The 27861-nt window shown below is 39.2% G+C and overlaps 1 protein-coding gene across 1 annotated transcript; it reads left to right on the forward strand.

Moving 5' to 3' along the window:
• Positions 1 to 964: 964 nt before the first annotated feature.
• On the forward strand, positions 965 to 27728 carry Cfap36 (cilia and flagella associated protein 36). The gene is made up of 10 exons (XM_021177006.3): positions 965 to 1290; positions 3149 to 3213; positions 4161 to 4262; positions 13584 to 13698; positions 17354 to 17441; positions 19256 to 19307; positions 23258 to 23360; positions 26377 to 26516; positions 26674 to 26823; positions 27272 to 27728. Exons 1-10 carry the CDS (start codon positions 1176 to 1178, stop codon positions 27371 to 27373), a joined length of 1032 nt encoding a protein of 343 aa, XP_021032665.1. The 5' UTR covers positions 965 to 1175; the 3' UTR covers positions 27374 to 27728.
• Positions 27729 to 27861: the final 133 nt, after the last annotated feature.

Below are 27861 nucleotides of genomic sequence, written 5' to 3' on the forward strand. Positions count from 1 at the left end.
AGCATTAGGAAGGTCGAGAACCACTGAAACGTTAAGATCTTCAGGGTCCTCTGCCTCTAATACCCTCTTAGTTCCTCCTGAGCTTTCCATTAACATTTGCTGTAGCTCCTGCCCCCAACCAGACCTGGTACTGTGCTGCCGGCCCAACACACAGTCACCTCTGGTTCTCACTGAGTCCTCCTCTTCCACTTTCATGAAACTGAAGTTGTAGACTCCGCTTCTCCAGCTCCTCGCCGCTCTCAGAGTGGTGTGCCGAGGGCAGAGACTTCTAACTGCTAGATTGGAAATTGTGCTCCTCTAGACCTTAAAGTGGGTGAGGGCACTTTCTAAGGTTCACCGGCCTTGGCTTTTTGAATGCAAGTTTGCTGTCAAGATTTATTTGAGATAGATTCTCATTATATAGCCTTGGTGGGCCTGGGACTCACAGGTCTGTCTGCCTGTGGCTATCAGGAGTATTGGGATTAAAGGTGTAGGCCACCATATCTAGTTATAAGATTCTTGGGAGTCCTCTGGCTTTTAAGTAGGAAGAGAGCAACCTTGATACTTTCTAAATACTGTCTATGAAAGCCTATTTAAATGGAGATTAACTGATTTTATACTTGTCCTAATTTTAGTTGTTGTTAACTAAGCTTAGACCTATCCTTAGACAGCAAGCAAACGGCTTGCAGAACCAATCAGTAAACTTCACAGAGCATATTTCTCTCAGTTTTGTTTTCAAGGGCAAGGGGGTCTGAAAACCGCTAGGGATGAGATGGGAGGAGGTCCTCAGGGAAGCCACGCCTTCAGAACGCCATTTTGAGACGGGCCGCGCGCGCACACGGGAGCGCGAACGCCGTCTCTAGGCGCAGTAGTCAATGCCCGCGCGTCTGCTCTCAGCCTAGCAACTACGGGCCAATGAGTGGAGGGCTATCGTTTGCCCCGTTCTCTTCTAGCCAATAGGAAGCGTTCCTAACCCAGCCCCCTCCAGGAGCTCAGGACTCAGGCCTCACTTCCGGGCTGCTGCGTACGTTGTCATAGCGACCATTTTACGTTAACTGGTTTGTAGTGTCTAACCCGGGGGCCCGGCGATTGCGGGGACCTTGCTGCCCGCATTCTCCGTCGCTTCCTGCGGCCGAAAGGCCAGACAGGGCTGGGGGAATCCGGCCTAGGCGTCCGCGTCGCCGGGTGCGAGCGGGATGGCTGCGGAAGAAGAGGACGAAGTGGAATGGGTGGTGGAGAGCATCGCTGGGTTCCTGCGGGGCCCGGATTGGTCTATCCCCATCTTGGACTTTGTGGAGCAGAAATGCGAAGGTAAGAACCGGACCCTGAACAAGCCAAATATTACTGTCTCTGCCTGCCGGGCCTAGGACAGTTTTGTAGAAGGAATTACGTACATCCCTTCCCGAGTGGCTCGTTTGTTTGCAGCCGTGAAATTGCTCACCAAGACTTCTCACCCACTCTGCCCGAGCGCCTGTCTTGAACACATTAGACTTTAATCCCATGTTCGGCCTGTCACTTCACCCCGCATCTTTCTACCCCGTGCAAGTGGACCGTTTGGGTAACCAGCATCTTCCCCAGTTATTTGGGAAAAACGTCGTTTTTCTTCGAGTTGCTTCTGACCCCTGAGATGTCGCCCTGTGGACTCAGTCTACGAAATGACAAATTCACTCTGGCCATTTTATCTGCAAAGGGGGGCATTCGATTACTCCGGCAGGACCAAAGCAGGAGATGGGGAGGAAGAGCTTTCTAACAAACGAGAAAGACAAATATGGCATTCTTTTGAAGGACCAGCATCAGTGCTTTCTGATCGGTTCATATCATGCTCATATCCGAGTTCATAAGACGAATTGGACTCTGTTCATAGAGAAGCAATCACAAACGATGTCCTATTCAACCTTTATCTTTTTTTTTTCTTTTTCTTTTTTTGCCTAGGCAATACTTGGAGGGTAGCAATATACATCGTGTGAACTTGTGTCTTAGGTTAGAGGGACAGACTTGTTTGTAAAGATCGGTGCAATAGAGCTGGGGTGAGTGAATACAAGCAGCAGAGAACACATTTCAGTGAAGGAAATCTTTTATACACTTTTCTAGGATGAGGTAGCCTGCTTGAAAAGGTAATGGGTTCCCTGGCATTTGAAGTATCTGCATACACCTGACAGTGACTGTACTGCAATGCAGCTTGTTTGAGATTCAGCTAACAGAGGGTTCTTATCCTGAATTGTCTTGCAAGACTTCTCTCAAACCCAAGATTCTATGAATCTAGTAAAGAAAGAATTTTGTTTGATCACTGAACCTTTTAGTTTATTCTACCTGTTAAATTCAAACACTAGTTAAGTGTTTTGGTAGGCAACTTTTATGAAGGTTCAGAAAGCAAAGCAATTGACTTGTGTTCCTCTGTAGAATTTAGAGTGCTGTTAAAAGGTTGATGAAGCATGGGGATAGCCTGACCTCCTGCAGGAGGGATTATGACTCCCACTGATTTTCATTTATTTTTGAGACTAAATCCTTAATAGAAATTGTGTGGGGTATGGTATGCCTTCTATCCACAGGTGTCAAGAGTGGCTACATCTCTAACAGCTAATTGTGCATTTTTACATAGAAGCAAAGCTAGGACTTACAAACACACCACAATGATGTAGTTTTAGAACTGAAAAGAATTTAATTAGCACTTGTATTGAATGCATGAGAAGTGTCACAGAGACCAAATGCAATGTAAAGAGAATTGAAGTCAGAACACTTGGAATAACTTTATCCCTCACTGATGTGGGGCTGCCAATGTGCTGTTCTCTGCCTCAGAATGCTCAACGATTAGTTTGGACAGCTCTGTGATATCAACCTTTTAGTATTCACTGAGTTATCTTAGAGCAGACACTGGGGATAGATATGCTATCCTTAAAAAGTTTACAGTCTACCATAGAAGGTGCACAAGTAAACAGTAAAATATAAAGTGTCAAGTGCAAGTACATAAGTGTTAAAAATAAAGGCACTGAGAAGATGGCTTAGGGGCAAGAGTGTTGGTAAACTTGATGAGTTGAGTCAACCCACAACCCACATGGTGGAAGGGGAGAGAGAACAGGTGCCTGCAAGGACATTTATAAGATTTCTATATTTGTACTTAATTAAATGATTTGTTCTTTTATACTGTTTTATTATTTTCTTATAAATCTAGTTTTTGATGATGAAGAAGAAAGCAAATTGACCTACACAGAAATCCATCAAGAATACAAAGAGCTGGTGAGTATTTTCCCCCTGATTTTTGTTGTTTGAGATGGGGCCTCATTATGCAGTCATCACTGGCCTGGAACTCACTATGTAGACCAGGCTGGCCTAGATCACATGGAGATCTCTGTGTCTCTGCCTCCCCAGTGCTGGGACTAAAGGTGTGTGCCAACAAACACACTGGCTCTTTTCATTGATTTTAAGATCGTGAAAAAACTGCTTTTTTAAGTTAAAATTCTTTGAAATTGTTTTTAAGATTTATTTATTTTTTGTGCATGGGTGTTTTTTTTCTGTATGTATGTGCACTATGTATGTACCTGTTCTCACGGTAGTCAAAAGAGGGGCTTGGGTTCCTGGTAACTAGAGTTATGGATGGTTGTGAGCCACTGTGTGAGTGCTGAGAATCGAACCTGGGTCTTCTGGACCTGCACAGGTGCTCTTACTTGCCACACCATCCCTGCAGCCTTCATTATAGGAGTTCTTCCTCCCGCAACAGTACTAACAGTTTTCTCAACCTTGTCATTTCCATGAGCATCTTTTCAAATGATTTTCTGTCTCTTCTGTTTTAGACGTAAGTAATGATTTATCGTAGCTGTGGGGATGTCTCACTTTTACATTTTTATTAAGCTGGGGCCTCTAGGCCAGTGCCTGTGCTCCGTGATTTATAGTTGTCTTGGGAGTTTTAAGAGCCTCTGCATATTTTAAAAAGAAGACAATGGGTAGAGGAGTCGTACCCTGTTCACCTTCATAATTCTGGCTGTCCTCTAGAGAGGAAATTAAACTTTATGTGATTTTTTTTTTCAAGAAAAAAAAAAGAACCTTCTCGTTGTTAATTTATTGGTGAAAGACATTATTAGTTCTGTGTCTTGTATAATGGTAATTCCAAAGAGCATTCTAAACAGGCAGAATGACATTTAGAATTTTCCTATGCACATTATAAAGGTGAATTCATTTCCTTTTAGGTTGAAAAGCTGTTAGAAAGTTACCTCAAAGAGATTGGAATTAATGAAGATCAGTTTCAAGAAGCATGCACTTCCCCTCTGGCGAAGACGCGCACATCACAGGTGTCAGCTTTGTGCTACTCTGCTAAAATGGGGATGTAACAAGGAGTCCACAGCTTTCTTTAAGTAAAATATGTTTGATTGAGGAGATATAAGAACTGTTAGACATTAAGCAAATTAGACATTGTGTGAGGTGGAGGCAATCACCTGACATGTTCACTCGTAACCACTTTAAGAAATAATATGATCTGATGGAATTAAAAATAAGCTTTCTGATCCCAGAGTTCTGAGATCACAAAGTTTATCCATGTGTGGTTTCATTTCTGTAGGACCCTGATGATTCTGTTGTTGCCCTTTTTCTATGTGTAACAAATGTGCAGTCTCTAGTTCTGGAGCCTCCTTGTGGAACTATTTTTGTTTCTTTTTATGTGAATTGGCATTTTACCTACATGTATGTATGCACACAGCTGTGCATGCCTGGTGCCTGTGAAGGCCAGAAGGGGGATTTGGTCCCCCTGAAAGTTAGGGCTAGCTGTGAGCTGCCATCTGGGTGCTGACTCTGCAGGAGCAGCAAGTGCTCTTAACTGAACCATCTCTCCACTTCTTCATAAAACTGGGTTTCTTATCTCTTTAGATTGCAGTACTGGGCGAGTGGCTAGTAGGTACATTAAAGAAAATGCTTTTAAAACATTTATTTATTTATTTATTTATTTGGAGTGGAGACAGGGACTTGCTGTGTAATTCAGATCAGCTCCAAACCCATTGTGTAGCTAGGGTTGGTCCTGAACTCATACTTTTCCCGTTTTACCCTCGGAGGTTTTAGATTACAAGGGTCAATCACCTTGCTCAGTTTCCTAGTTGACACTTTAGACGTCTCTTGGTGTTATCTCACTTTATCTTCTTGGCACTACTTAGCTTCAACCTATTACTGAAGAAACTAAATCAGAGAAATAGAAGCAGGCACTGCTGTAGGAGAGTGAACATACATCCTAGGCAGTCCACCTTCATGTCCTTGCTCGCTTTGTTTCCTGTCTTCTAGTAAATGGACTACATTTGTTTAGTAAGATGTCAATGTGGATTGCCTAGTTTGCTACCTTAGGCTCTGTTTTCAGCTTTGTCCTTTTATAATTCTTTAATATGTCATGTACTGTCATCCATCCAGGCCCCTCATAAGTATGCGTGCACCTGGCTTTGCTTATACTAACTGTTTTAATTAGGGTTTCCATTGCTGTGAAGAGACACCATGGCCAAGGCAACTTTATAAGTAAAGGACAACATTTAATTGGAGTTGGCTTACACTTTCAGAGGTTGAGTCCATTATCATCATGGCAGGAAACATGGCAGCATGGCATACATAGTGCTGGAGGAGCCAAGAGTTCTATACCTTGATCTGAAGGTAATGAGGAAGAGACTGGCATCTTCAGGCAGGAAGCTCTCTCTAAGCTCATCCCCACAGTGACACACTTCTTGCAACAAGGCCATACCTATCCCAACAAGGCCACACCTCCTAATAGTGCCACTCCCTGGACCAAGCATATTCAAACCACCATGCCACCCCTTACTCTAAAATGTACAACCCTCTCAGTACACTACTATCCCTTTCTTAGCCCAAAGGAATTAGAAGGGTATAACTGCAATACTGTCTTTCCCCATCATCTTTCAGCAAATATTGAGAGATTCAGGATACAACATTTGCAGTAGTATTTCCTTTGAAGAGTTTTTGTGAACCTTAAGGGATTATGTATGTCAAACTTTTAATATAATGCCTATTGTGTGTTAAGTGGTCTCTAAGTAAATTGAAGTACTTCTTAATTAGCTGTGGCTATTTTGGTGGTTGATTAGCAGTGTGCTGACAAGCTAGGGTCATGGGTTCAATCTTCTGTGGACTGGTCAGCACTGTCCTCTATAGAACAAGCTCAGCCACCTGCTGCTGACCAGCAGCAGTGACTCAGCGCTGGACTGTCAGTACTCCTGAAATACATCTTGGAGCACTGTGATGAGTGCTTCCCAGTCAGCATTTTCACACATGAAATCAGAAAGTGGGTTCTAGTACACCAATCTGGGTGCCTAAAATCCAGCTTAAGGAACATGAGTAGTTTAGGAGGTATTTTGTGTTTTCTTGATCTGGTGTTGATTTTCTAAACTAGCTGCTGCTTTCATTGAATTGCACTGCTAAGGGTGCATTGCTGAAGAGTGCTTTTGGCTCATTTCAAACATCATTAGGCCTGGAACACTGGTCCTGGCATGCAAGTGTGGTAAGCATTATACCAGTGAGGTGGTACAATAGTAAAACAAAAGCTTGCATGCGCATGCACATGCACACAATACATGCCCCTCCCCAACAAAAACTAAAACAAAAAAAAAACAACTTGCCTTAAAAAAAAAAAAAACAAAACCCAAACAGGCAGAAAGTGATGGCTCACAACTTTAATCCCAACACTCTGGAGGCAGAGGCAGGTGAGTCTCTGAATTTGAGGCCAGCATGGTCTGGAGAACAAGTCCCAGGACAGTGAGGGGTACACAGAGAAACCCTGTCTTGAAAACCAAAAACCAAAAAAAAAAAAATAATAATAATAATAAAAAAAATAAAAGAAAACAGCACCCCTCTTTATATATATTTGCATTTATTTTGTACGTGCTCACATATAAGTGGAAGTCAGAGAACCATTTGGTGGAGTCAGTCCTCCTACCACGTGGGCCCTAGGGATTGAACTTAGGCCATCAGGTTCTGCCAGAGTGCTTTATCCAGCTCACCTTTAACAGCTTGCTTTTCTGTTATGTGTAACTTGTAAAAACTTGTGATTTTGTGATTGTGTGTGTGTGTGTGTGTGTGTGTGCATATAAAGGTTATAAACAGGTTTAGTATAGCAAAAGCCAGGGACTTCTATATAGCAAAGAATAGAAGTTTGTTTTGTTTTCATGTTTTAGTGGATTTACTTTACTTTTGTCAGATGGAAACTAATAGTTGCAAAAGCATTTCAGTATAATTTGGGAAAGTCATGCTTAATTTTAGTGACTGACATTATTAAGAATATATATAATAGGGGCTGGTGAGATGGCTCAGTGGGTAAGAGCACCCGACTGCTCTTCCAAAGGTCCAGAGTTCAAATCCCAGCAACCACATGGTGGCTCACAACCATCCGTAATGAGATCTGACGCCCTCTTCTGGTGTGTCTGAAGACAGCTACAGTGTACTTACATATAATAATAAATAAATAAATCTTTAAAAAAAAAGAATATATATAATATAATATATATATATATACACACATAATAGTATATATAGTATTTCCATTTAATTTCCAAAAGCATACATAACAAACACTATTATATATGAGTGCTAATTAATGTAAAATTAGACTATTTTTAGAGCAATTTTATGTTTATAGAAAATTGAATGGATGTTTCATTTCTTAAGATCTTATATTAGTGTAATATGTTTGACATACTATGGAACCAAGATTGATACATTATTTCACACTTTGTGTTCTGTAATTGTCGTTTTGCCATATACTGTTCATATATCCACAATCACATTATCATAGAAAATAACATTTTTTGGCTTCACATATTTTTTTCCTCCTGACCTAGTCCCTGTCTTTTGACAATAACTTTTCTTCTCTGTCTCTGTCTCTCTTTCTCTCTCTCTCTTTCTTTCTTCCTGTCTTTCTTTCTTCCTGTCTTTCTTTCTTCCTGTCTTTCTTTCTTTCTTTCTTTCTTTCTTTCTTTCTTTCTTTCTTTCTTTCTTTCTTTCTTTCTTTCTTTCTTCTATTTCATAGCATTTTAAAATTATTTTTTTATAATTTAAGGCAATTTTAAATTTACATATATTTGAATCCTATTCTTCCCCTCTCCCAAGTCCTTCCAGTTTTTCTCCCCTCCTATCCACCCATCTTTAAGTTCTTTATCAAAAACCAACAACCCCCTGCCCCCCCAAACCAAGAAAACAAAATAAAACTACACCAAGAAAGAAAACAAACCAACAAAACCTCTACCAAACTGTAACCAAATAAAAGCACACAAAAAAAAAATCTGTGGAGTTCATTATGTGTTGGCCAGCTACTCCTGAACATGGGTGAGCCTGTCCTGGTGTGGCTGGTCCATTGTTAGTTGATCTATTGGAGGAAACTGATGTTCCCTCTCCTAGCAGGTCTAAGAGACAGTTCAGTTGTTCACATCCACCCTAGTGGCTGGGCCGGCCTGCCTGCCTGCCTGCCTGCCTGCCTCCCTTCCTTTTAAAAAAAAAATAACAAAATAAAACGTAATAAGAAAACAAAAACTATCACATCAAAGTTGGACAAGAAAAATCAACAGAAGTTTTGAAAAGAGCCCAAGAATTGGCACAAAAATCAGAGACTCACTTGTTCACACACTCAGGAGTCCCATAAAACCACTAAAGTGGAAGCCATAGTCTGTGGTCTGTAGACTTTTTAGAAGCTTTTTCATTAGTTACAGTATGTATTCAAGGCTTGTGTTCTGTTTGGCCACGCTGCTTCCCAGCAGTGAGTTGAGACCTATGTAACTGATTGTGGAGGGTCTTGAAATGTTGGCAATATTAAAGTTTTCTGAACTGAAGTGTTTATGGCTGTGTGAAGCTGAGCTATAGAACAAGGCTTTACTATAGCCAGGATTCTAAACCTGAAAGTGCTTACTTTGCACTTTGGATGAGGCTGTGCACCATCATAGAACACTGCTTCAAACACCTTGGCCAAATTGAAGACTATTGTATGTTATGAATTGCAGTATCTTTACTGTCAATAGATGCTCACTGCACTTACAGAAATATAATAGTTTATAGAAAGAAAAGATAATATTTTTATTGTCATTTCTCAGCATATCAAATTAGTCTATTGTCAGATTTTATTGTTTTAAAATGTTTGACTTTAAAGATTGCTTTAGAGTTGCAGTTTCACATTTCATAAAAAATATTGTTGAATGAATTTTGGCTTGAAATTAGGGCAGAATTTTCAACAACTTCTGAAATAGGCCCTAATGGTCCTTGGGCCATTTGTACTACTTATTTATGTGGAGTGGTATTCTCAGCATTGATGATTATAAAATCAAAATGTTCACCAATTCTGAAAAATCCTGAAGTTGTATGTCCTCTAGTATCAAACATTCAGCAATGATTCTTTTTGTAAAATAAGCACACCCATCTTAGTATGCAAATCTGCTCTAGTGTGTAACAAATGGAAAATTATATGCATGGCAAATGTCCTTTTTGCTTTTGAATTTCTTTTCAAGTGTCTGTTTTACCTGCATGTATCTTTGTGTCCATGGAGTCCAGAAGAGGGCATCAGATCCTCTGGGACTGGAGTGATAAATTGTGAGGTGCCATGTGGGTTCTGGGAACCAAATCGGAATCCAGACAGTGCTCTTACTCATTGAGTTGTCTTTCCAGGCTCCTGAATGACCTAGAATGTCTCATGTGTCCCTGGCTAGTCTCCAATTCACTGTGTAGCTGAAAATGAACTTATACAAGTTTATACACACATACACTTTTTTTTTTTTTTTGAAAATAGATGATCTTTACAAGGGTGAGGAAACTTTTGCCTATTTCCATTTGCTGAGAAGGGTTTGCTATGTTTTAAATACATGAGTGGTGGTCAAATTTTATCAGAAGCTTTTTTTTTAAAAATTATTTACACATTTATTTTTTAAATGTAGGAATGCTGTGTCTGCATGTACACCTACTTGCCGGAGAGGGCAGCAGATCCCTTGATAGATGGTCCTAAGCCACCATGGTGGGCTAAGAAGTGAACTCAGGACCTCTGGAAGAACAGCCAGTGTTCTTAACCACTGAGCCATCTCCCCAACTACCAAAGCTCTTCTCTATGTTCATTGATAAGATCAATAGCAGTCTCCAGTCTGTTAATCTCTGATATAGTGACTTATTTTTAAATGTTGATCTACTTTGAATAATGAGAAAAGAATCCCAGGTTGTTATGCTATGTAATTCTTTTTATACATTGTTGAATTCAGTTTGCTAAAATTCTCTGACATTTAGTTTTTCCTTTCTTGTAAAGTCTTTGTCTGATTTTAGGGTTGGGCACTGTTGCCTCAGGTAATGAGTTGATATGTATTATCTCTGCCTCAGTGTTCGAGAAGAGACTGGAGAGAGGCAGTATAATCTGCTCACATGTTAGGTGGAATTGGTTTTTAAACTCATCGTGACTTTTTCTGTTTTGTACAGTTACCAGTTATTTTTTCTTTCTCCCCTTCCCCTTCCTCCTCCTTTTCTTCTTTCTCCTCTTCCCTTTTCTCCTCCTCCTCCTTTCTTTTTCTTTCTTCATTTTGGTTTTTCAAGATGGGGTTTCTCTGTGTAGCCCTGGCTGTCCTATAACTTATCCTGTAAACCAGGCTGGCATCTAACTCACAGAAATCCTCTTGCCTCTGACTCCTGGGTGCTGGGATAGAGCCATGTGCCACTGCTCTCTGGCTGATTAACCTTTTACGTAGGCATAATGAATAAACTTACCTGTTCATATCACCTTATGTCATAGTGTGAGTTTGGCAAACTGTGGTCAACAAGTTTGGGCACAGAGTTGTTTGCATCTTTCTTCATTATTCTTTTAATGTTTATTGTTCAATAGTGACATGATAGCCTTCCTTACATTTTTTTTTATATCTGATCCTAGTGGGAATTCTTAAGTATAGTGTTAGCTGTGGTTTTTATTTTTTATTTTTGTCTTCTTGAGATAGGGTCTTGAGTAGTCTAGGCTGGTCTCAAACTCACTATGTAGCCCAGATTGGCTTTTTCTTAGCTGGGCCTGTCAATTTCAACAAGCATTTAAAGGATCAGAACACTGGTTCAATGGAGACCTCTTCTAGAAGACCCAAATTTCATTCCCAGCATTCACATTAGGTGGCTTACAACAACTGTAATTCCAGCTCCAGGGGGCTCTCACTTTTCTAGCCTCTAGGGATAACTGTACTTGCATACACAGACACATTATTACAAATAATAAAAATAAAACTTTAAGAAAGACCAGAACAATTACTTTTATGTTTACTTTTCAGATTATAAAATGTTACTTAATTCATTTAATATTTTGTGAGACAGTTGTTACTATATTTGTTTTATTCAGAAGTAAAAGTTTTAAGAAAGATTTTATGTGTATGTGTGTCCCATGAGTGCAGTGCCTGCAGAGGCTAGAAGAGGGCATTGGCTGTTGCTGGAACTGGACTCACAGATGGTTATCAGCCATAATATGGGTGCTTGGAATTGAATCTGGGTACTCTTAACTGTGGAGCCATCTCTCTAGGCCCCAGAGACACATTTCTTATATCATAATATATTTAAAATGAGATTGTTTTGTATAATTAAAAGTTTTATTTAATTGGTAGGTTTTTTCTAAGTGACACACAAAACAGTGTCCTATTTTACTACTTTTCAGAATCTTAGAGTTCATGAAACACTATATAAATGCTATGTTATTTTTATTGATACTAAGGATTAAATAATATCCAGCGTCATAGAGCCACTAGTGCCTATAGTTTCATTGGATGTAGGCTTTTGATATCAAGATTCTTTTCCTTCCTTACTATGCCAATGTTTCGGAAACCTTAATGTTTTAAGAATTAATCTGGAGATACGTGGACACTCATCCTATAAAGATTATAGTTTTTAATGTCTGATAAACAGGGCTCAGGAATATGCATTATTAACAATCTTTTTTTTTCTTGGATTTATTAAGTAAGGTCAAAGGTCACGATGACAAGTTCAATCTCTAACTAGCTACTAGAAAATTTGTTTGATACATTGCTATCAATAGCAGTGCCCATAGCTGGGTGTGGTGGCTCAGACCTGTAATCCCAATACTTTGTCTCAGGAGTTTAATTATAATCGAGTTTGAGGCCAAGTTAGGCTACAGAGTGAGACCCTGTCTCAAAAGGCCAAAAATTAAATGAAATAGCATTGCCATTTTTAAAGTTGGATAAAGTACTTGTTGTTAGTAATAGGAAGCCCAACCCCCAAAAGGGGACTCAGACAGAAGCTGCCCATATTGGTTTTAGCAGTCTCAGCTCATGTTTGCCATTCCCTGCCTTGAGATCCATGAAAACCCAGGCAGATTTAAGGGAACATTTTAATTTTTTATTCATAGTGTGCTCCTTGTAGATGCCACTGAGAACCACTCTGCTTTTATCTTTGTTACACTGCACATCTAGAATGTGTTAGCCTGGTTGCTAGGGGAAAGGCTCATCTGTTTCAAGTGTTATTCTTTGGTGAAGTGTCTGGTCTGGTACTCTTTGTGAGAACACTGCCTTTGCCTTGTAGTAAGCAGTACACTCTGAGTTACCTCTGCATGATTTTGTGTGGTCAGCTTTTCCATTCATCTCAGGTAGAACTGAAAATTAAATTCTGCTAAGACCTTCTGAGTGCTTCCTTTGGATGTTTCCATGCATTTCAAAGCTTACTCTGCTTATTAATTAGCTTGGAAATTATTTTGTTCTTGGCAATATGTAACATTGCTAACAGTTAAGGAAATACTTATATATGTAATTTAATGATAGATATTCTTATTATTTTTTTAGATTTATTTATTTTTATTTTACACGTAAGGGTGTTTTGCCTGTATGTATGTCTATACCACATATGTACCTGCTGCCCTCAGAACAGGGTATCAGATCCCCTAAGATTGGAGTTACAGATGCTGTGAGCCACCATGTGGGTGCTGGGAATTGAACCTGGGTCCTCTGCAAGGGCAGTAGTGCTCTTTATAATTGAGCCATTGCTCCAGCCTCACTTTTATTCTTCATTTATTATACTTTTCATAATTCCTAATCTATTGTAATATATTATCTAACATACATATTTTTTTTTTGCTTATAAGACTTCATTTATTTGTTTATTTCCTGAATTAAACCCAAAGTAAATTTCAGGAGATAGGATATAAGCCAAATATTTTGTGTGACAATCACACTTGGATACTGAGATGACAGCGTTAGAAATGTAAACCAGATGGTTGTGTGTTCCATTTAACACTAGCTGGTTTGGAAAAGGAGTCTGCTATCTGACTCCTGGAAGCTTGCAGGTTGAATGAGGTAGCTCTAGAGAACCCTATTTTAAAGGCTTAAAAAAAAACAAAACAAAACCAACAAAAGTCTTAGCAGGGTATAGCTGTATACCCTGTGATCTCAACAGATCCCCACAGAAAGCCAAGGCAGGAGAATTAGGAGTTTAAGGCCAACCAGAGCTACATAATGAAACCCTATTGTTGTGGTTTTTAATCTTAAGATTGTCTACTTGAGTCACCTAACCATAATAATAATGTAACATTCATGAATTAATATGCTGCTTTTCAATGGAAATGATGATTTCAATGTGGGTTAAATAGTTTCCAAACTTAAATCTTCATTTAACCTCTAGACTTCCTCCCACAGGCCATTTTGCAGCCTGTGTTGGCAGCAGAAGATTTTACTATCTTTAAAGCAATGATGGTCCAGAAGAACATTGAAATGCAGCTTCAAGCCATCCGAATAATCCAGGAGAGGAATGGTAAAATGCTGGAGTTAGGCATCTAAATACTAACTGAATTTGTTTTTGAAGTGGTTTTGTTTTTTTTTTTAATTCTAACAGTCTTAAACATAGTTAGCTACCTTTTATCCATTTATTTCAAACGTGAAAGTTTTTGTAAAGGATTTAAGAAGGGCTGGAGGGATGGCTCAGCGGTTAAGAGCACTGACTGCTCTTCTAGAGGTCCTGAGTTCCCAGCAACCACATAGTGGCTCACAACCATCTGTAATAGGATCCAATGCCTTCTTCTGGTGTGTCTGAAGACAGCTACAGTATACTTATAAAATAAATAAATCTTGAAAAAGAAAAAAGAAAAAGGTTTTTAAAAAGAGGATTTAAGAAAATAAGTTTCCTAATTTAGCATGTGGCATCTCAAAGAAAGAAGACAATTTGATTTACTAATGCTTTAGTTTTGTGAGCGCTTGCTTTTCTGCCCAGCCATGGTGTTAAGTTTAATGTCTCGAGTGGCTGTTACTGTTAGGAGCAGGTGACTACTCTTCTGCTTGTCATTAGTAAGACCTTAGTAGGAAATGCTTCTCAGGTGTCAGTAAGCACTGGGTCAGCTGTTACGGGTCTAGGGTGAGACCTAGTCACCTGTATCTTTAACAGTTTTCCAGATGTTACTGGAGCTGTTGATCCTGGCCACAGCAGAGGCCAGCACTTTACAAGTCTGGCAGCAAGATTGTTTCTTTGATGTTTTTGTGAAGGTATGGGAGCTATATTTAGTTGTGAAGTTTGCTTTTAAGGGTGTGGAATGTGCAATAACTGAGGCCTGTTTTTATTTTGGGGGAGGAACATCTCTGCCATGGTGCACATGTGTTGCTCAGAGGATAGCTTCCAGGAATGGGTCCTAGGAATAAAACTTAGGTCACAAGCTGTCTCACCAGCCCCAACAAATAGGGATTCTGTGGATATGAGACAGACATCAGAGTGTGGTAGATTTGTGACCATGTGCGCCTTAACCTTTGAAGCCAGCCACTACTTTAGCTGTGCCTTAAAGTTAAGCTCCATTTCACAGTGGGTCCTAGAGCTGTTGTCTGTTGTGAAGAGACCTGACCGGGAAGAGTGTGATACAGTGTGGTTACTTTGAAGTAAATCATTTGGAAGAGTGTCTTTTTTGTTGTTCTTCCATTCTTTGTTTTGTGAAGTCCTCTATGCTCAATACTCCCAAAACTATGCTTTAATTTGTTCTGTGGGATAACTCTTTACATTTGTAAGGCTTGTTTTGAGAGGACAAGGTTTAATAAAAGAAACAGTGCACTTGACCAGTGGACTGTAGTTTTCCAGTTTGGCAGTTAAGGAAACTTGATTTTTTAAACAGAGAACAAATACTTCTGCAGTTGTATTAGCTTCATGCTTCAGACCACCAGTAATAGTGAACGCCAGTGAGAATGGTGTGAGCAGTTAGACACCAGTCTCTGTCTTGTTACTTAGGATTTCTATTGCTGCGATGAGACACATGAACAAAGCAAGTTGAGGAGGAAAAAGGGTTTATTCAGCTTATACTTCCAAATACTGTTCACCATCAAGGGATGTCAGGACAGGAACTCAAACATGGGTTGGAGGCAGAGGCCATGGAGGGGTTACTGGCTTGCTCTTCATGGCTTATTCAGCCTGCTTTCTTATAGAACCCAGGGATGGTACCACCCACAATGGGCTGGTACCTCCGTCATCAATCACTAATTAAGAAAATGTCCTACAGCCAGATCTTAGCATTTTCTCAACTGAGATTCCCTCCTCTCAGTTAACTCTAGCCTGTGTCAAGTTGCTATAAAACTATGTAGCACAGTCTCTCAGATGAAGTTCAAATGAGGAAGACAAGTTCAGAATTGTTCACTCTAGTGCTCAGTGATGTTTTCAAGGCCTCTGACACTTGCCATATTTATACTCTGACATTACCAGCCTCTTCTGCTTCCAATGCAAACTCAGTGTTTTGTGAGGAAAGGGATGTTTTCCTGTGTGAATTTCTTTTGTAAGAAAGATAACATTTCATGAGAGCCCTCCAAGAGTCTTTGCTCAGGCCCTATTGCTCAGGGTCAAGTTACTTGCCTTAAACTGGAAGGAGTTGGGACCATTGTGACAGCTTGACTTAAGCTATCAAGTGCTACTCTTCTGAGGTGAGAGAGGGTTTGATCTCTCAGTGATGGCTGCATAGTTTCAGGCTTTATTGGAGAAGGGATGGATGATGTGGGATAATTACTGCTGTCAGCCCACAATACGGGCAGTTTGCCCTATGTCTAAATTTAAATTAACATTTGCATCCAGGGCTGAGTAGTAGATCAGTGTTGATTGTATTCAAAACAGAATGTTTGGAAATTTTATGTTTTGTAAGAAAAATTCAAAGGCTTTCTGGATTTTTGTTCTCAAATAATTTGGAGAAAATGCATTTTGATGGTTTAAAGGATTTCTTTCGTACAGTGCGTTGTTACTTACTGCTTTTAATTCTCCATAGGAAGGTTGCTAGGAGGAAAATGATTTTATACCTTTTGGCTGTGCAAAATTATGCTTCAGAGTGATGAGTGTGCAGGTGTGACTTTTCTGGTGTGATGCTGTGCTGTGGGTTCCAGGTGAAGAGTACATGCATTTTTCTGCTTCTTCTTTACAAATGACTGCTATTAACTCAGTACAGTGTTTAGCCCCAAATGCAGATGAACATCAAGGGAACTGCAATGATAAAACTACTTTAGAGCTAATCTAGAATCCTATTGTATATGTATTTGCATAAAGAAATGGAGGGTAAAATAAAGGTGCACTCTTTTCATGCTGTAGTACACAGAGATGGACACTTGTAATGAGCCTGCCTTATCAGGGAGGTAGAAGTCAGTTAAATCAACAATTAAAATTACTTCCCGTGAATCTGTGTTTTCTGGGTTGAGGGGAATGTGGGGTGGAGGTTGGCACAATTGTGATTTAAAGCTGTTGTCTATACTGAACATGCTTCAAGGGCAGAGATAGTATCATTGATCTTCACAAGTTTAGCACATGCTGTCACTGCACATAGTAAGCAGGGCCTTTTCACTAGCATCACAGTTCAAATGGAGAACATGAAACTCCCTCTAACAAAGCACCATTTTGTTTTGTAACCTCACTTAAGGCTCACCTTTAAAAGCACACTGTTAACTCTGGCTAAGTGGTATCAGTAGGATATCCTCAGATGGAGTGTGACAATGGAAGACCATAATGTCTATATCATTTTTATTGGCATACAGTTTTTTCAAGTTATTTTCTTAAAAATTAATAGTGTGTGAGAGACAGAAATAGGTCAATCTCTAGATAGAGAAAACATGAGTGCCTCCAGGATGTAGAGGTCAAAGAAAACTTACTTTTTTTGGTCCTGGGAATTGAGCCCATGCATGCTTTTTAAGGGCTCAACCACTGAGCTATACATATTGGTTCCAATCATTGCTATTTTAGATAGTAAACACAAGTTATCACTGAGAGATAGTTATACCTAAAATCAAGACTGGTTTTTGTTGGGCTTAATCCCTAAAATGTAAGGAAGTTAAGCAGAAGATAACTAATAAGGCTTGGAATTTTTAAAAATGATACATTGTAAACTAATTTGTACCCATGGACCATAGCAGTGTGAAGAGTGTTTTCAGTTGAGTTGATGGTCTTCCATGTGGTGTTTGAACAGGTGTGTTACCTGACTGCTTAACTGATGGTGCAGATGTGGTCAGTGACCTTGAACAGGAAGAGATGAAAATTCTAAGAGAGGTCCTCAGGTATGCGTTTTCAACTGTTTTTGAATGAAATGTTAGTGTTGTATATGATCTGAATGTATTTGAACTTTTCCCTAGAAAATACTACCGACAAAATGATTTTTTTTGGGAGGGGCCATGTATACACAGCTTGAGTGAGTGACTCTTACCAAATGCTTAGGAATGAATGTTTCAGATTTTGGAATACTTGCACAGATCACAGATGAGCAACCCTAACCAGAAAATTTGGAATTCAAACATTACACATTACATTTTGAATGTTCTGCTGATGTGCCAAAGTTTTGTTTTAGAACATTTTATATTTTCATGGTTGATGTCCAGTTTGTATTATATTTAATTAAGAGGAAAATATCTTATCACTTATCCTGGATAAGTCCAGTGTAGAGGATTTCCCAATCCTTACCCCACATAACCTTCCTTTATCATAGGATTTAGGGACTAGCCACCAATGGGGAAAAAAAAAAAAACTACTTTAATAGAGTCTATGATTGATGGGGAAGGGTAAAGTGTGATCGGAGCTGAGCTGAGCAGAGCAGAGCTCTCCCTGTCTGCTATTTCTCAATATTAGAGGCCACTCATGCTGGTGTTGCCAAGAAGGAGGCTGGGCATCCGGCCTAACTGCCCCACCTGCAGCTGAGGAGTGACTCCAAGGATTGAGCTCAGAGAAGTACTTGTCAATCATTTCTTCATCTCAAGCAGATGCTTGGCGTGGAGTGTACCACTCTTTAATCAAGAAAGGCTAGTGAGCATAATCTCCCCTTGCAGTCACTTTGGGATTTTGGAAGGGAAGAGTCATAGTAGCATGTAACTTTTAAATCTGTGAGAATGTGTTTGGCTTAGAGGAAGAGGATGCCTATAGTCAGAAAGACTGAGCTAGTGGGAATGCATGACAGCTCCAAGGCTCAGTGCTTAATTTTAGGGAATGTGACTGGTTTGGGTGACATAACCCTTTCCAGCCAGATCCTGCCCTGTGGCAGGGGCAGATGGTAGCTTGAGTTTCCAGGTGTGCAAAGGGAAGGGTATTTATTTGTCTAGAGGACTGGTAAAGTTTTGATTCATTGCATTGCCTGACTATAGACCAGGCTGACCTTGAACTTACTATAGCTGAGGATAACCTTAAATTCCGGAACCTCCTACCTCTGCCTCCCAAGTATTGGGATTTATAGGCATGTCCCTACTACTTCTGGCCATAATGAGTCTTTCCTAGTGGAGTTAGCCATGAAAATGTGGGTTTACACCATTCATTTATATGCTAACGTTAAGAAAAAGCGTTCAGGATTTAAAACTGTCGGTCGTTGTTCAGCTAGAATTCCTAAGGTAAACTGTACAGTCTATTGATATTCTGCTGTCTGTTGCAGGTAACTGTACAGTAGGGTTGTACAGATGGGCTGTTCCCAGATCACAGATGAGCAACCCTAACCAGAAAATTTGGAATTCAAATATTACAAAATTTTGAATGTTCTGCTGATGAGCCAAAGTTTGTTTTAGAACATTTTAGATTTTCATGTTTGATGTCCAATTTGTATTATATTTAATTAAGAGAAAAGTATTTTCATATCACCTATCCTGGATCAGTCCAGTGGATAACTCCTTGCCTATACTATAATGTCAGGTTAACATGCTGCATATTTATTCTTTGATGAAGAAGAAAATTTACTTTTTAGCCAGCCAGTGGGGGTGCAAACCTTTATTCCCAGCATTTGGGCAGCAGAAACAGGTGGATCAATGTGAGTTCAAGGGTAAGCTGATCTACATAGGGAGTTCTAGGACAGCCAGGGCCAAACAGATTTACTTTTTAATTTTTTTTTATATTTCAGAAAATCAAAAGAAGAATACGACCAGGAGGAAGAAAGGAAACGAAAAAAGCAGGTGCTTCTGGGGATGTAAATGCAGAAGTGCATCTCACTGCCATTGCCACTCTCTAAGTTTACATCTGTCTTTTACTGTTAACATCTAAGTTTTTAGAGAACTCAGAGTAGTCAGATTTTCTTGGAAAGTCAGAGTTTATATTTAAATTTTTATCCTTTTAACTTTTGGTCTGTGCAGGTTGTGTGTTTTGTGTGCATGTATGAATGTTTACATATGTGAGCACACATGTTTGTATCTGCACACGTGCGTGTGTGTGTGTTGATCTTTACATTACATTGAAACATGGTCTCTTGCTGAGCCCAGATCCGAATACAACTTCCATCTTCTATTCAGGGATTGAAGGTTAGCTGCCATGCACATCTGCCTTATATGTGCTGTTTTGGGGATGAAAGCTGTGGTCCTCATGCTATGTGGGGAGAACTATGCACTGGGCAGTCTTCCCAGTCCATTTTTAAAAAGTTGTTTTTTTTTTTTTTTTTTTTTTGACAATTTCCCCCATGAATGTCCTTTGATCATGTTCACCTCCTTATCTTCTTTGACCTCCTCCCTCTAACCCCTTCTTCTTAACAAGCCCCCTATTTCCTGACTTTAATTAGGACTGCTTACATGAGCATCATGGGCTTCTACACCAATGGGGGAAAATGACACCCAGTAATCATTAACTGTCCTTAGCTCCTCACTTAGGGCTAGGTCCTCATGAGCCTTCCACTTTTGCATGCTGGAATATTGATTTGTTCTTGTGCAAGACTTGCTGAGATGACCACACTTGCTGAGAGTTCCTGCGTGCAGCAGCCGCATTATATCTAGAAGACAGTTTCACAGCACTCCTCCCTGTTCTCCAATTGTTACATTCTGAGCCTTGGGATGGGGTTGGCAGTATGATACAGGTATCCTGTTTCAGGTTGAACACTGAATAGTCACTTATTCTCAGTACTAGGACTAGCCATATGCTTCTACATTAAGTACTGTCTATTTGCAGAAAGAACCCCAGGGCATGAGAGATGGCTCAGTGGCAAGAACACTTGTTCCTCTGACAGACTTCCCAAGTTCAGTACCCAGCACCATCCGTGGCTCATAACTGTGACTCCAGTTTTAGGGAATCTCTTCTGGCATCCTTTCCTGGCCTCCATGGATACTAGGCATGGAGTATACATACATACATACATACATATATACATACATACATACATACATACATATATACATACATACATACATACATACATACAGGCAAAATGCTCATACATGTAAAATCAAGATAAATCCTTAATAAAACAAAAACCAAAACACTTTTGTGACTGAGAGCAGCTTTAACCAGTGCTGTATTTGAGAACTTGTCCGTTTTACCAGGAAGATACGAGTAGGTTCCCTAGCTGTGGGCTTTTGAAGAGGATTATTTTATCAGGCATGAATTCCCAGTGGAGTAGGTTCAGATCCAACCAGAACAGTCATGCCTCTCTTTCACCAGAGTGCTTATCTTGACTGGCAGGTCAGTATTGCAGACACAGAGTAAGAAAATGATACTTTGTTTTGTTTATGTTTTTTTGAGACAGGGTCTTAATATGTAGTCCTAGATGGCCCTTAACTCACAGATCTGCATGCCCCTGCCTCCCAAGTGCGGGGATTAGAGGTGTTTACCACCATGTCTGGCTCAATACATAATTTCTTACAAGAGTATACTTTATACATTCTTAGAAAGTAATTACTGAGCCTGGCAGTGGTGGCACACGCCTTTAATCCCAGCACTTGGGAGGCAGAAGCAGGCGGATTTCTGAATTTGAGGCCAGCCTGGTCTACAGAGTGAGTTCCAGGACAGCCAGGGCTACACAGAGAAACCCTGTCTCAAAAAACCAAAAATAAATAAATAAATAAATAAAAAATAAAAAGGGGAGGGGGAAGGAAAAAGAAAGTAATTATATAGTAGTTGAGCAACATATTGGTTGCATTTCATAGTAAACGCCCAGAGTATCATGTCAAAAATAGTAATATCACTCATATACTATATTAGAGAATTCTGTTTAAAGTTCATTGTAGTCCTCCACTACAGCTTGTCTTTACTACTATTCTATTGCTGTGAGGAGACAACCGTGACTAAGGCAACTTATAAAGAAAGCATCAACTGGGGCTTTGTTTACAGTCTCAGAGGGTGAGTCTATGACCATCATGGAGGGGAGCATGGCAGCAGGCAGGCAGATTGGTACAGTGCCCAAGCAAAAGCTGAACTTCCATCTTTTCCATAGGCAGCAGGCAAGGAATAAGACTGGACCTGGTGTGGGCTTTCAAAATCCCAAAGTGACATCTCCTCTAGCAAAGCCAGCAAATGGGAACCAAGCATTCAAAGAGCCTATGGAGGCCATTAGTACTCAAACCACCACAAAGCTCCTACTACTCTTTGGAGCTCTGACTTATCTATGTTCACTCTACCAAAGAAAACTAAACAAATCCTGTAGTTTCCTGTATGGAAAGAAAATTAGGAGATTTTTACTTTCCTTTTATTTTATTGAAAGTGCATGCATGGCTTTCAGCACAGGCTTCATTATGAAGCAGGATCACAGTGCTTGGTCTATATGCGTCCGTTCAGAACCATTTCTGTGTCTATTCTGTCCAAGGATAGGTTAAGAATGACTCTAGTGAAGGAGAACACAGCGCATTCTGTGCTCCTGCTTTCTGGTTCTCTGCCTCTAATTTCTCCCTATTTCTCAGAAGGGAGAAGGAAACCCAACACAAACCACTGAAAAGTCATTCCCTTTTCTCTGTCCCCTAAAACCATGATCTATCCTTGTATTCCATAGTCTTACAAAAACCTGCCTTACCCCACTGTACCTGATGTAGAGAGAATGGATGCTTATAGGGTGTTAAGAGAGTTATGTTTTTTTTTAATACTTTTTAGTAAAAGATGAAGAAAATGCCTGGAATATTAATGATTTTTAAATGTAAAATTGTCAAGGGAAATGAGTATAAAATTATGAGAGGACACGGTTTTAACTTTCATTTTATATGCAAATATTATTTCTTGAATATCACACTTTAGGGATGCACAATTGTTTTCATTTGAGAACATTATGAAATTTAAAAGCATGAAAATACATATCCTGATATAATGAACTCCAATTATCTGTCACTCAGTAACCAGATTTAGAAATCTGACTTGCCGGGAGTGGTGGCGCACACCTTTAATCCCAGGCAGAGGCAGGTGGATTTCTGAGTTCAAGGCCAGCCTGGTCTACAGTGAGTTCCAGGACAGCCAGGGCTACACAGAGAAACCCTGTCTCGAAACCAAAAAAACAAACACAACAAAAAAAGAAAACAAATCTGTGAGTCACCTAAAGAGCTAAAAATGATTTTTCTTCTATTTTTAATGAAAAAGGAATTAAAATTTCTAAGCCACAAAATTCATGACATTTTATTTAGAAAAAAATTTAAATCAGTGGTTTTATTTTTCTGTATATTTTGATGGCTTGCTTTGAATCACATGACTACCTAGTTCCTTCTAACTACCAAATTCTACTGCTATTAGTATTGCATGACTTGAAACAGGGTATTACTTGCCTCAAAAAATAGGTATAGGGGTGGAGAGATGTTTCAGCAGTTAAGAGTACTTGTTCTTCCAGAGGGCCCAAATTCAATTTGCACCACCCACACAGTGGCTCACAATTATCTGAATTTTCAGTTCCAAGTTGTTTGATGCCCTCTTCTGATCTCTGTGGGCACTAGACACACATGTAGTATATATAACATATACATACGAAAATTACACATAAAAATAAATCTAAAAAAATTAAGTAGGAGCTATAAAATGTTAACATCTTTAAAACGGGAAAATAGAATCTCCTGTTCATTATCTAGTTCAGTGATAGTAATGTTTTAAATAAAATCTTTGGGTCCTTTAACTACTGAATTAATCAACATTAATTTTTTTCCTTTTTAAATTATGTTATGGAATCTGGAAGTCATCAGAGGCTAAGATGGAAGAACTGCCAGTATACACTAGTGAAGCTGAAAAAATGAGTAATTCCCAAGGGGATGGTGAACACTTTGTACAGCCACCCTCAGGTAAGCTTGAGGTGTAATGTGCACTGACACCTATACGCTGAGAACGCTATGCTCCAGAACGTGTTTGTTTGTACTTAAAGTTCTTTCCAAGTTTTACTTGTTAGGTAGGAAATACACAGCTTGAAGTAAATGTCATTTCCACATTTCTAAGTGAAGTTTGGAATCTAGAGAGTAATAAACACTCTCTTTGAGGGAGCCACCAGCTTCTGTACAATGCCAATAGCATATAATATTGTGTGCTGGAAGCGCAACTTGGTGTGGGATATTATTAAAAATTACTTTAAAAATTAAGGTAGGACTAGATAAGAGGCAGCCATTTTTCTAGATGTTTAGTTAGAAAATATGTAAGTAAAGGAAATGCTAGCAGATGAACTTGTTCAATATGTATACATCTTTTTACTTTTTCTTACTTTTTCTTTTTATCTAAATTAGAAATTCAAGAACGTGACTTTACAAGATTTCTGAGCCCTTAAAGTGGTGAAATTGTGACTTCAGACCATAAATACTATTTTCTTCTATACTGGCTGGTCTTGAACTCAGATCCACCTGCCTTAGCTTGGTGAGGTGCTGGAATTAAAGGCACAGGCCACCACACCTGGCTTTTTAAATTGTAGAGACATTTGTGAAAGTTTCCCTCTGATCTCAGTTTTCTTATAGAATTCCTTCGTTTTGAAGGAACTGTAATCTTAGTTTAAACTTGCCAGGAATATGGAACAGGTTTAACAGATATAATATAAACGGTTTATAAAGTTCCTTTCTGTGCTTTTATTATGTCTGATCATTTGTTTCTCATGTTCTAGTTTGTAAGTAGAAATGAGTTCATCTGAATCATGTATGTAACACTTCCTGCTTTAGATATTTTTCGGTGCTTTAATGTGTGACCCAGATTTAATTTTGTGTTTATACAGGCTTGCATGTACTGTTTAAAGCTTGTATCTGAAATAATTTGAGTAAATTTGCTCTGTAGTGCCTAAGTGAGAATTTCAAGTGAGCATGGTAACACATGTCTGTGGAGGCAAAGCCATCCTGGGTCACATAGAGAGTTCATGACTAGTATAGGTTACATGACAACTGTGCCTGAAAAATAAAACAACCAGATGTGGTAGTGTACTCTAATTCTAGCACTCCCCAGGCAGAGGGAAGGCAGTCTCTCAGAGTTTGAGGCCAGTGGGGTCTACATTGTGAGTTCCAGGCCTGGCAAGGTTACATCTCAAGCCTCTAAATACATAAAAACAAGAAAAAACAAAATTTCATCACAGACTACATAAAATAGTTTATATATCAAAAGCAAAACGAATAGCAAATAATTTCAAAAGTAATCTCTTAATTTTTCAGTACTTTGTAAAACTGGCATATCTGATGTTCTGCAGATCACTTCATGCAAAGTGATGGCACCTTAGTGAGAAGTCCTAATTTTAAAAGAATCAAAGTGTTTGACTTGCCTTTTCATGTCTTCCCTTGGATCCTACTAAAATTAATACAAAAATTTGTTCTCTGATGAAGTTGCCAGAAATGGGTTAGGCTGACAATTTCTTTAAAAACCAGGAAAATTAAGGTGTTTTGACTTCCTTTTCTAGGTTTGAGAGCATGTATGTCCACATATCTAACATATTCAAAGCCTGGGTGTGTAAGTGCATGAGTTGAGTAGATAAGCTTACATGCATGAACACATTCTCCAGTTCTGTAGTTCCATGAGCACTTAGAGTCAGATAGTCTCTACTAAGAATGGCCATTTTAACTTAGTTTGAATATTAGCAACAACAATATTATTTAAACTCAATAGGTCCTTTGGTCCTCTGCCTGCAACGGTTTTCTCCAGTCTCCTTGCAGTGCAGCCAATCTGTTCTGTGTGCAGCAGTGGTCCTTGTCAAGTTTCTTTTCTGGTTTTACACATCTGGCAGGATTATTAATCCTTTGAGGTGTGTACCATGGCCTTCCTTCATGGTTTTACTTATTTGTATCATTTTTAGTCTTTCCATGTCTCACTGTTTCCTTCTGCAGATCATGTACTTAAATTAAAAATGTTTTTAATTTTATTTTTTGGTGTGCATGTGTGGCTTATGTATGTCTGTGTGCACACACGTGAATGCTCATTCATTCCTGTACATGTAGAAGGCAGAGGTTGATGTCAGGTGTCTTCCTCTGTTGCTTCTCACCTTGTTTGAAGCAGTGTCTCAGACCAGCAAGCTCCTGAGATCCATTTGTCTCTGTGGTTGATGTCTTCAGCCAAGCTTAGCTTTTTAAATGTGTAGTGGATCTAAAATAGAGTTTTCATGGCTCACAGCAAGAACTTTTCTCACTAAACCATCTCCTAAGCCCTAGGCCCTTAAAAATGATTTACTTACAGCAAGAACTTTTCTCACTAAACCATCTCCTAAGCCCTAGGCCCTTAAAAATGATTTACTTGTGTTTGTGTGTGTGTGTGTGTGTGTGTGTGTGTGAGAGAGAGAGAGAGAGAGAGAGAGAGAGAGCGCGTGCTCTGTGTATGTGTGTATGTGCCACTGTTCACGTGGGCAGAGAACAAGTTGCAGGATATGAACAAGCATCCTGAGATCATCATGCTGAGTGGCCAGTGTGTCCTCTTGCCAGTCTTCTTTAATCACCTAATTTTCTAATAGAAAATAGACTACAGAAGCAATGAGACTGTTAATCATACCTCGTAGTACAGATCTCACGGTATGGAATGCTTATATTACAAATGCTTTGAAGGTTCTGCTTGCTTTAGAAATGTTTATAATTTTTTAGTGCATTGGTAGTTACTTTTAGTATGTTATCACATTCAAGCTATTGTTGTTGGCACCTTATGTAAAAGAAAACCTGTTTTAAAGTAGTTCTTGAAGTGTAGAGTCGCATTACTTGGAAACAAGCTTGGAAACCAAAGATGTTATTTGTAAGGGATCAGTGTGTTGTTTGAATTGTGAAGTGCCTATATATTGTATAATAGTGTAGTTCTTGTATCTTAATTATAAGAATTACAGGTTATAATATCTTAATTGGTCTCATTGTTTACCACTAGAAGTTAAAGTGCACTTTGCTAATCAGTCAGCACAACCCTTGGCAAGAAAGATGGAGTTGTTGCCTGAAACTTCCTCCTTCACACAAAAAGGTTTGAAGATACCTGGCTTAGAGCATGCAAGCATGGAAGGACCAATAGCAGTAAGTGAAAGCTAATTTACTATGAACAAGGCACTTGGAACCATGCAAAGTCATACCCTTGTCTTTGTTATGATCGTGGAACTTAGAACTGATTCACTAGGTATCTTGGCCACGTGTTGTGTGAATGAATAGACAATCCTTCTCTTATCTGAACCAGAATTTGTCAGCACTCGGAACAGAAGAGTTGCGTCAACGAGAGCATTATCTCAAGCAGAAGAGAGATCAGCTGCTGTCCATGAGAAAGGATATGAGGGCAAAGCAGATCCAGAATACTGAGCAAAAAGGAAAGCCTACCAGGGAGGCAGAGGTACGGCTAGTTTTGGTATATCAAGTATAAAGGCCATGGGAAGAGGTTTTTGTTTGTGCAAAAAAGCCTCCAATGAATTTTGTTTGGTTGATGTACTCAAATTAACCATGAGCCAGTCAACAACTAAGTCTTCTCTCAGGGAAGTTTAGATGAGAATTTTGTGAGGTAGAAATAATCATTTCATTATACATTTTTATTGACTTCTCTTGCTGAGTTCCTTAGGGTCAGTATGTGTGTCTTATTTCAGCCATCTGAAATGTTTGCAATGGTCTGTCCATACCCCATCCATCACCTTCTCAATGCTTCTCCAGGAAAAGATTCAAGAAACTTGAAGTAACTTGGCTGTTGACTTAGTTTTACTGAAAATGCCCTTAATCTTTGCTGTTTTGAAATATGTCGAGAATTTTAGACATTTGAAGCTAATTTTAGCAATTTTTTTGTCTTCAAGGAAATGACAGAGAAGCCAGAAATGACAGCAGAGGAGAAACAAACATTACTAAAGAGGCGATTGCTTGCAGAGAAACTTAAAGAAGAAGTTATTAATAAGTAATATGAAAAATTAGCAAAACAGAAACCCAAACTTTCTTAAAAATAAATTATTTAATCCCTAAACAAAGACTGTTAGTTTCAAGCAAATACTTGCTTTTCTAAATGCAACTGTGAACTGACTACTATTATTTTAAACAGGTAAAGGGCAAGAGGGAAGGCAATTTAAAAAACGTCTACAGAAACCCAGGTATGATGATGCATGCCTATAGTCCTAGCACCCAGGATGCTGAATGAAGGAGAAGGGTCAGGAGAACTCCTGGTCCTCTCCAAGTCAGAGCTAATTGGAGGCCAGCCGAGGTTACATGACGAGTCTGTCTCAAATAACCACAATAAATAAACTTACAAATAAAACAAAATTTTGGATGTTTTCTCTTCAAAGAAATTAGTTGATAGTGCACGCATTCATGTTATGTAGACACTGTTTGTGTTAAGCATGACACATACCGAGGGTATGGCAGTCAATGATTCTGACAGGGCCCACAGAGCAGT

Source organism: Mus caroli, unplaced genomic scaffold (genome assembly GCF_978045245.1).
Source record: "Mus caroli unplaced genomic scaffold, Mus_caroli_1 scaffold_13, whole genome shotgun sequence".
NCBI classification, from domain to species: Eukaryota; Metazoa; Chordata; class Mammalia; order Rodentia; family Muridae; genus Mus; species Mus caroli.

Coding starts and splice junctions, on each gene's coding strand:
- Cfap36 (XM_021177006.3), top strand. CDS start 1,176: ATGGCTGCGGAAGAAGAGGACGAAGTGGAATGGGTGGTGGAGAGCATC. Junction 13,699..17,353: donor AATAATCCAGGAGAGGAATG/GTAAAATGCTGG, acceptor GTGTTTGAACAG/GTGTGTTACCTGACTGCTTA. Junction 23,361..26,376: donor CTTTGTACAGCCACCCTCAG/GTAAGCTTGAGG, acceptor GTTTACCACTAG/AAGTTAAAGTGCACTTTGCT.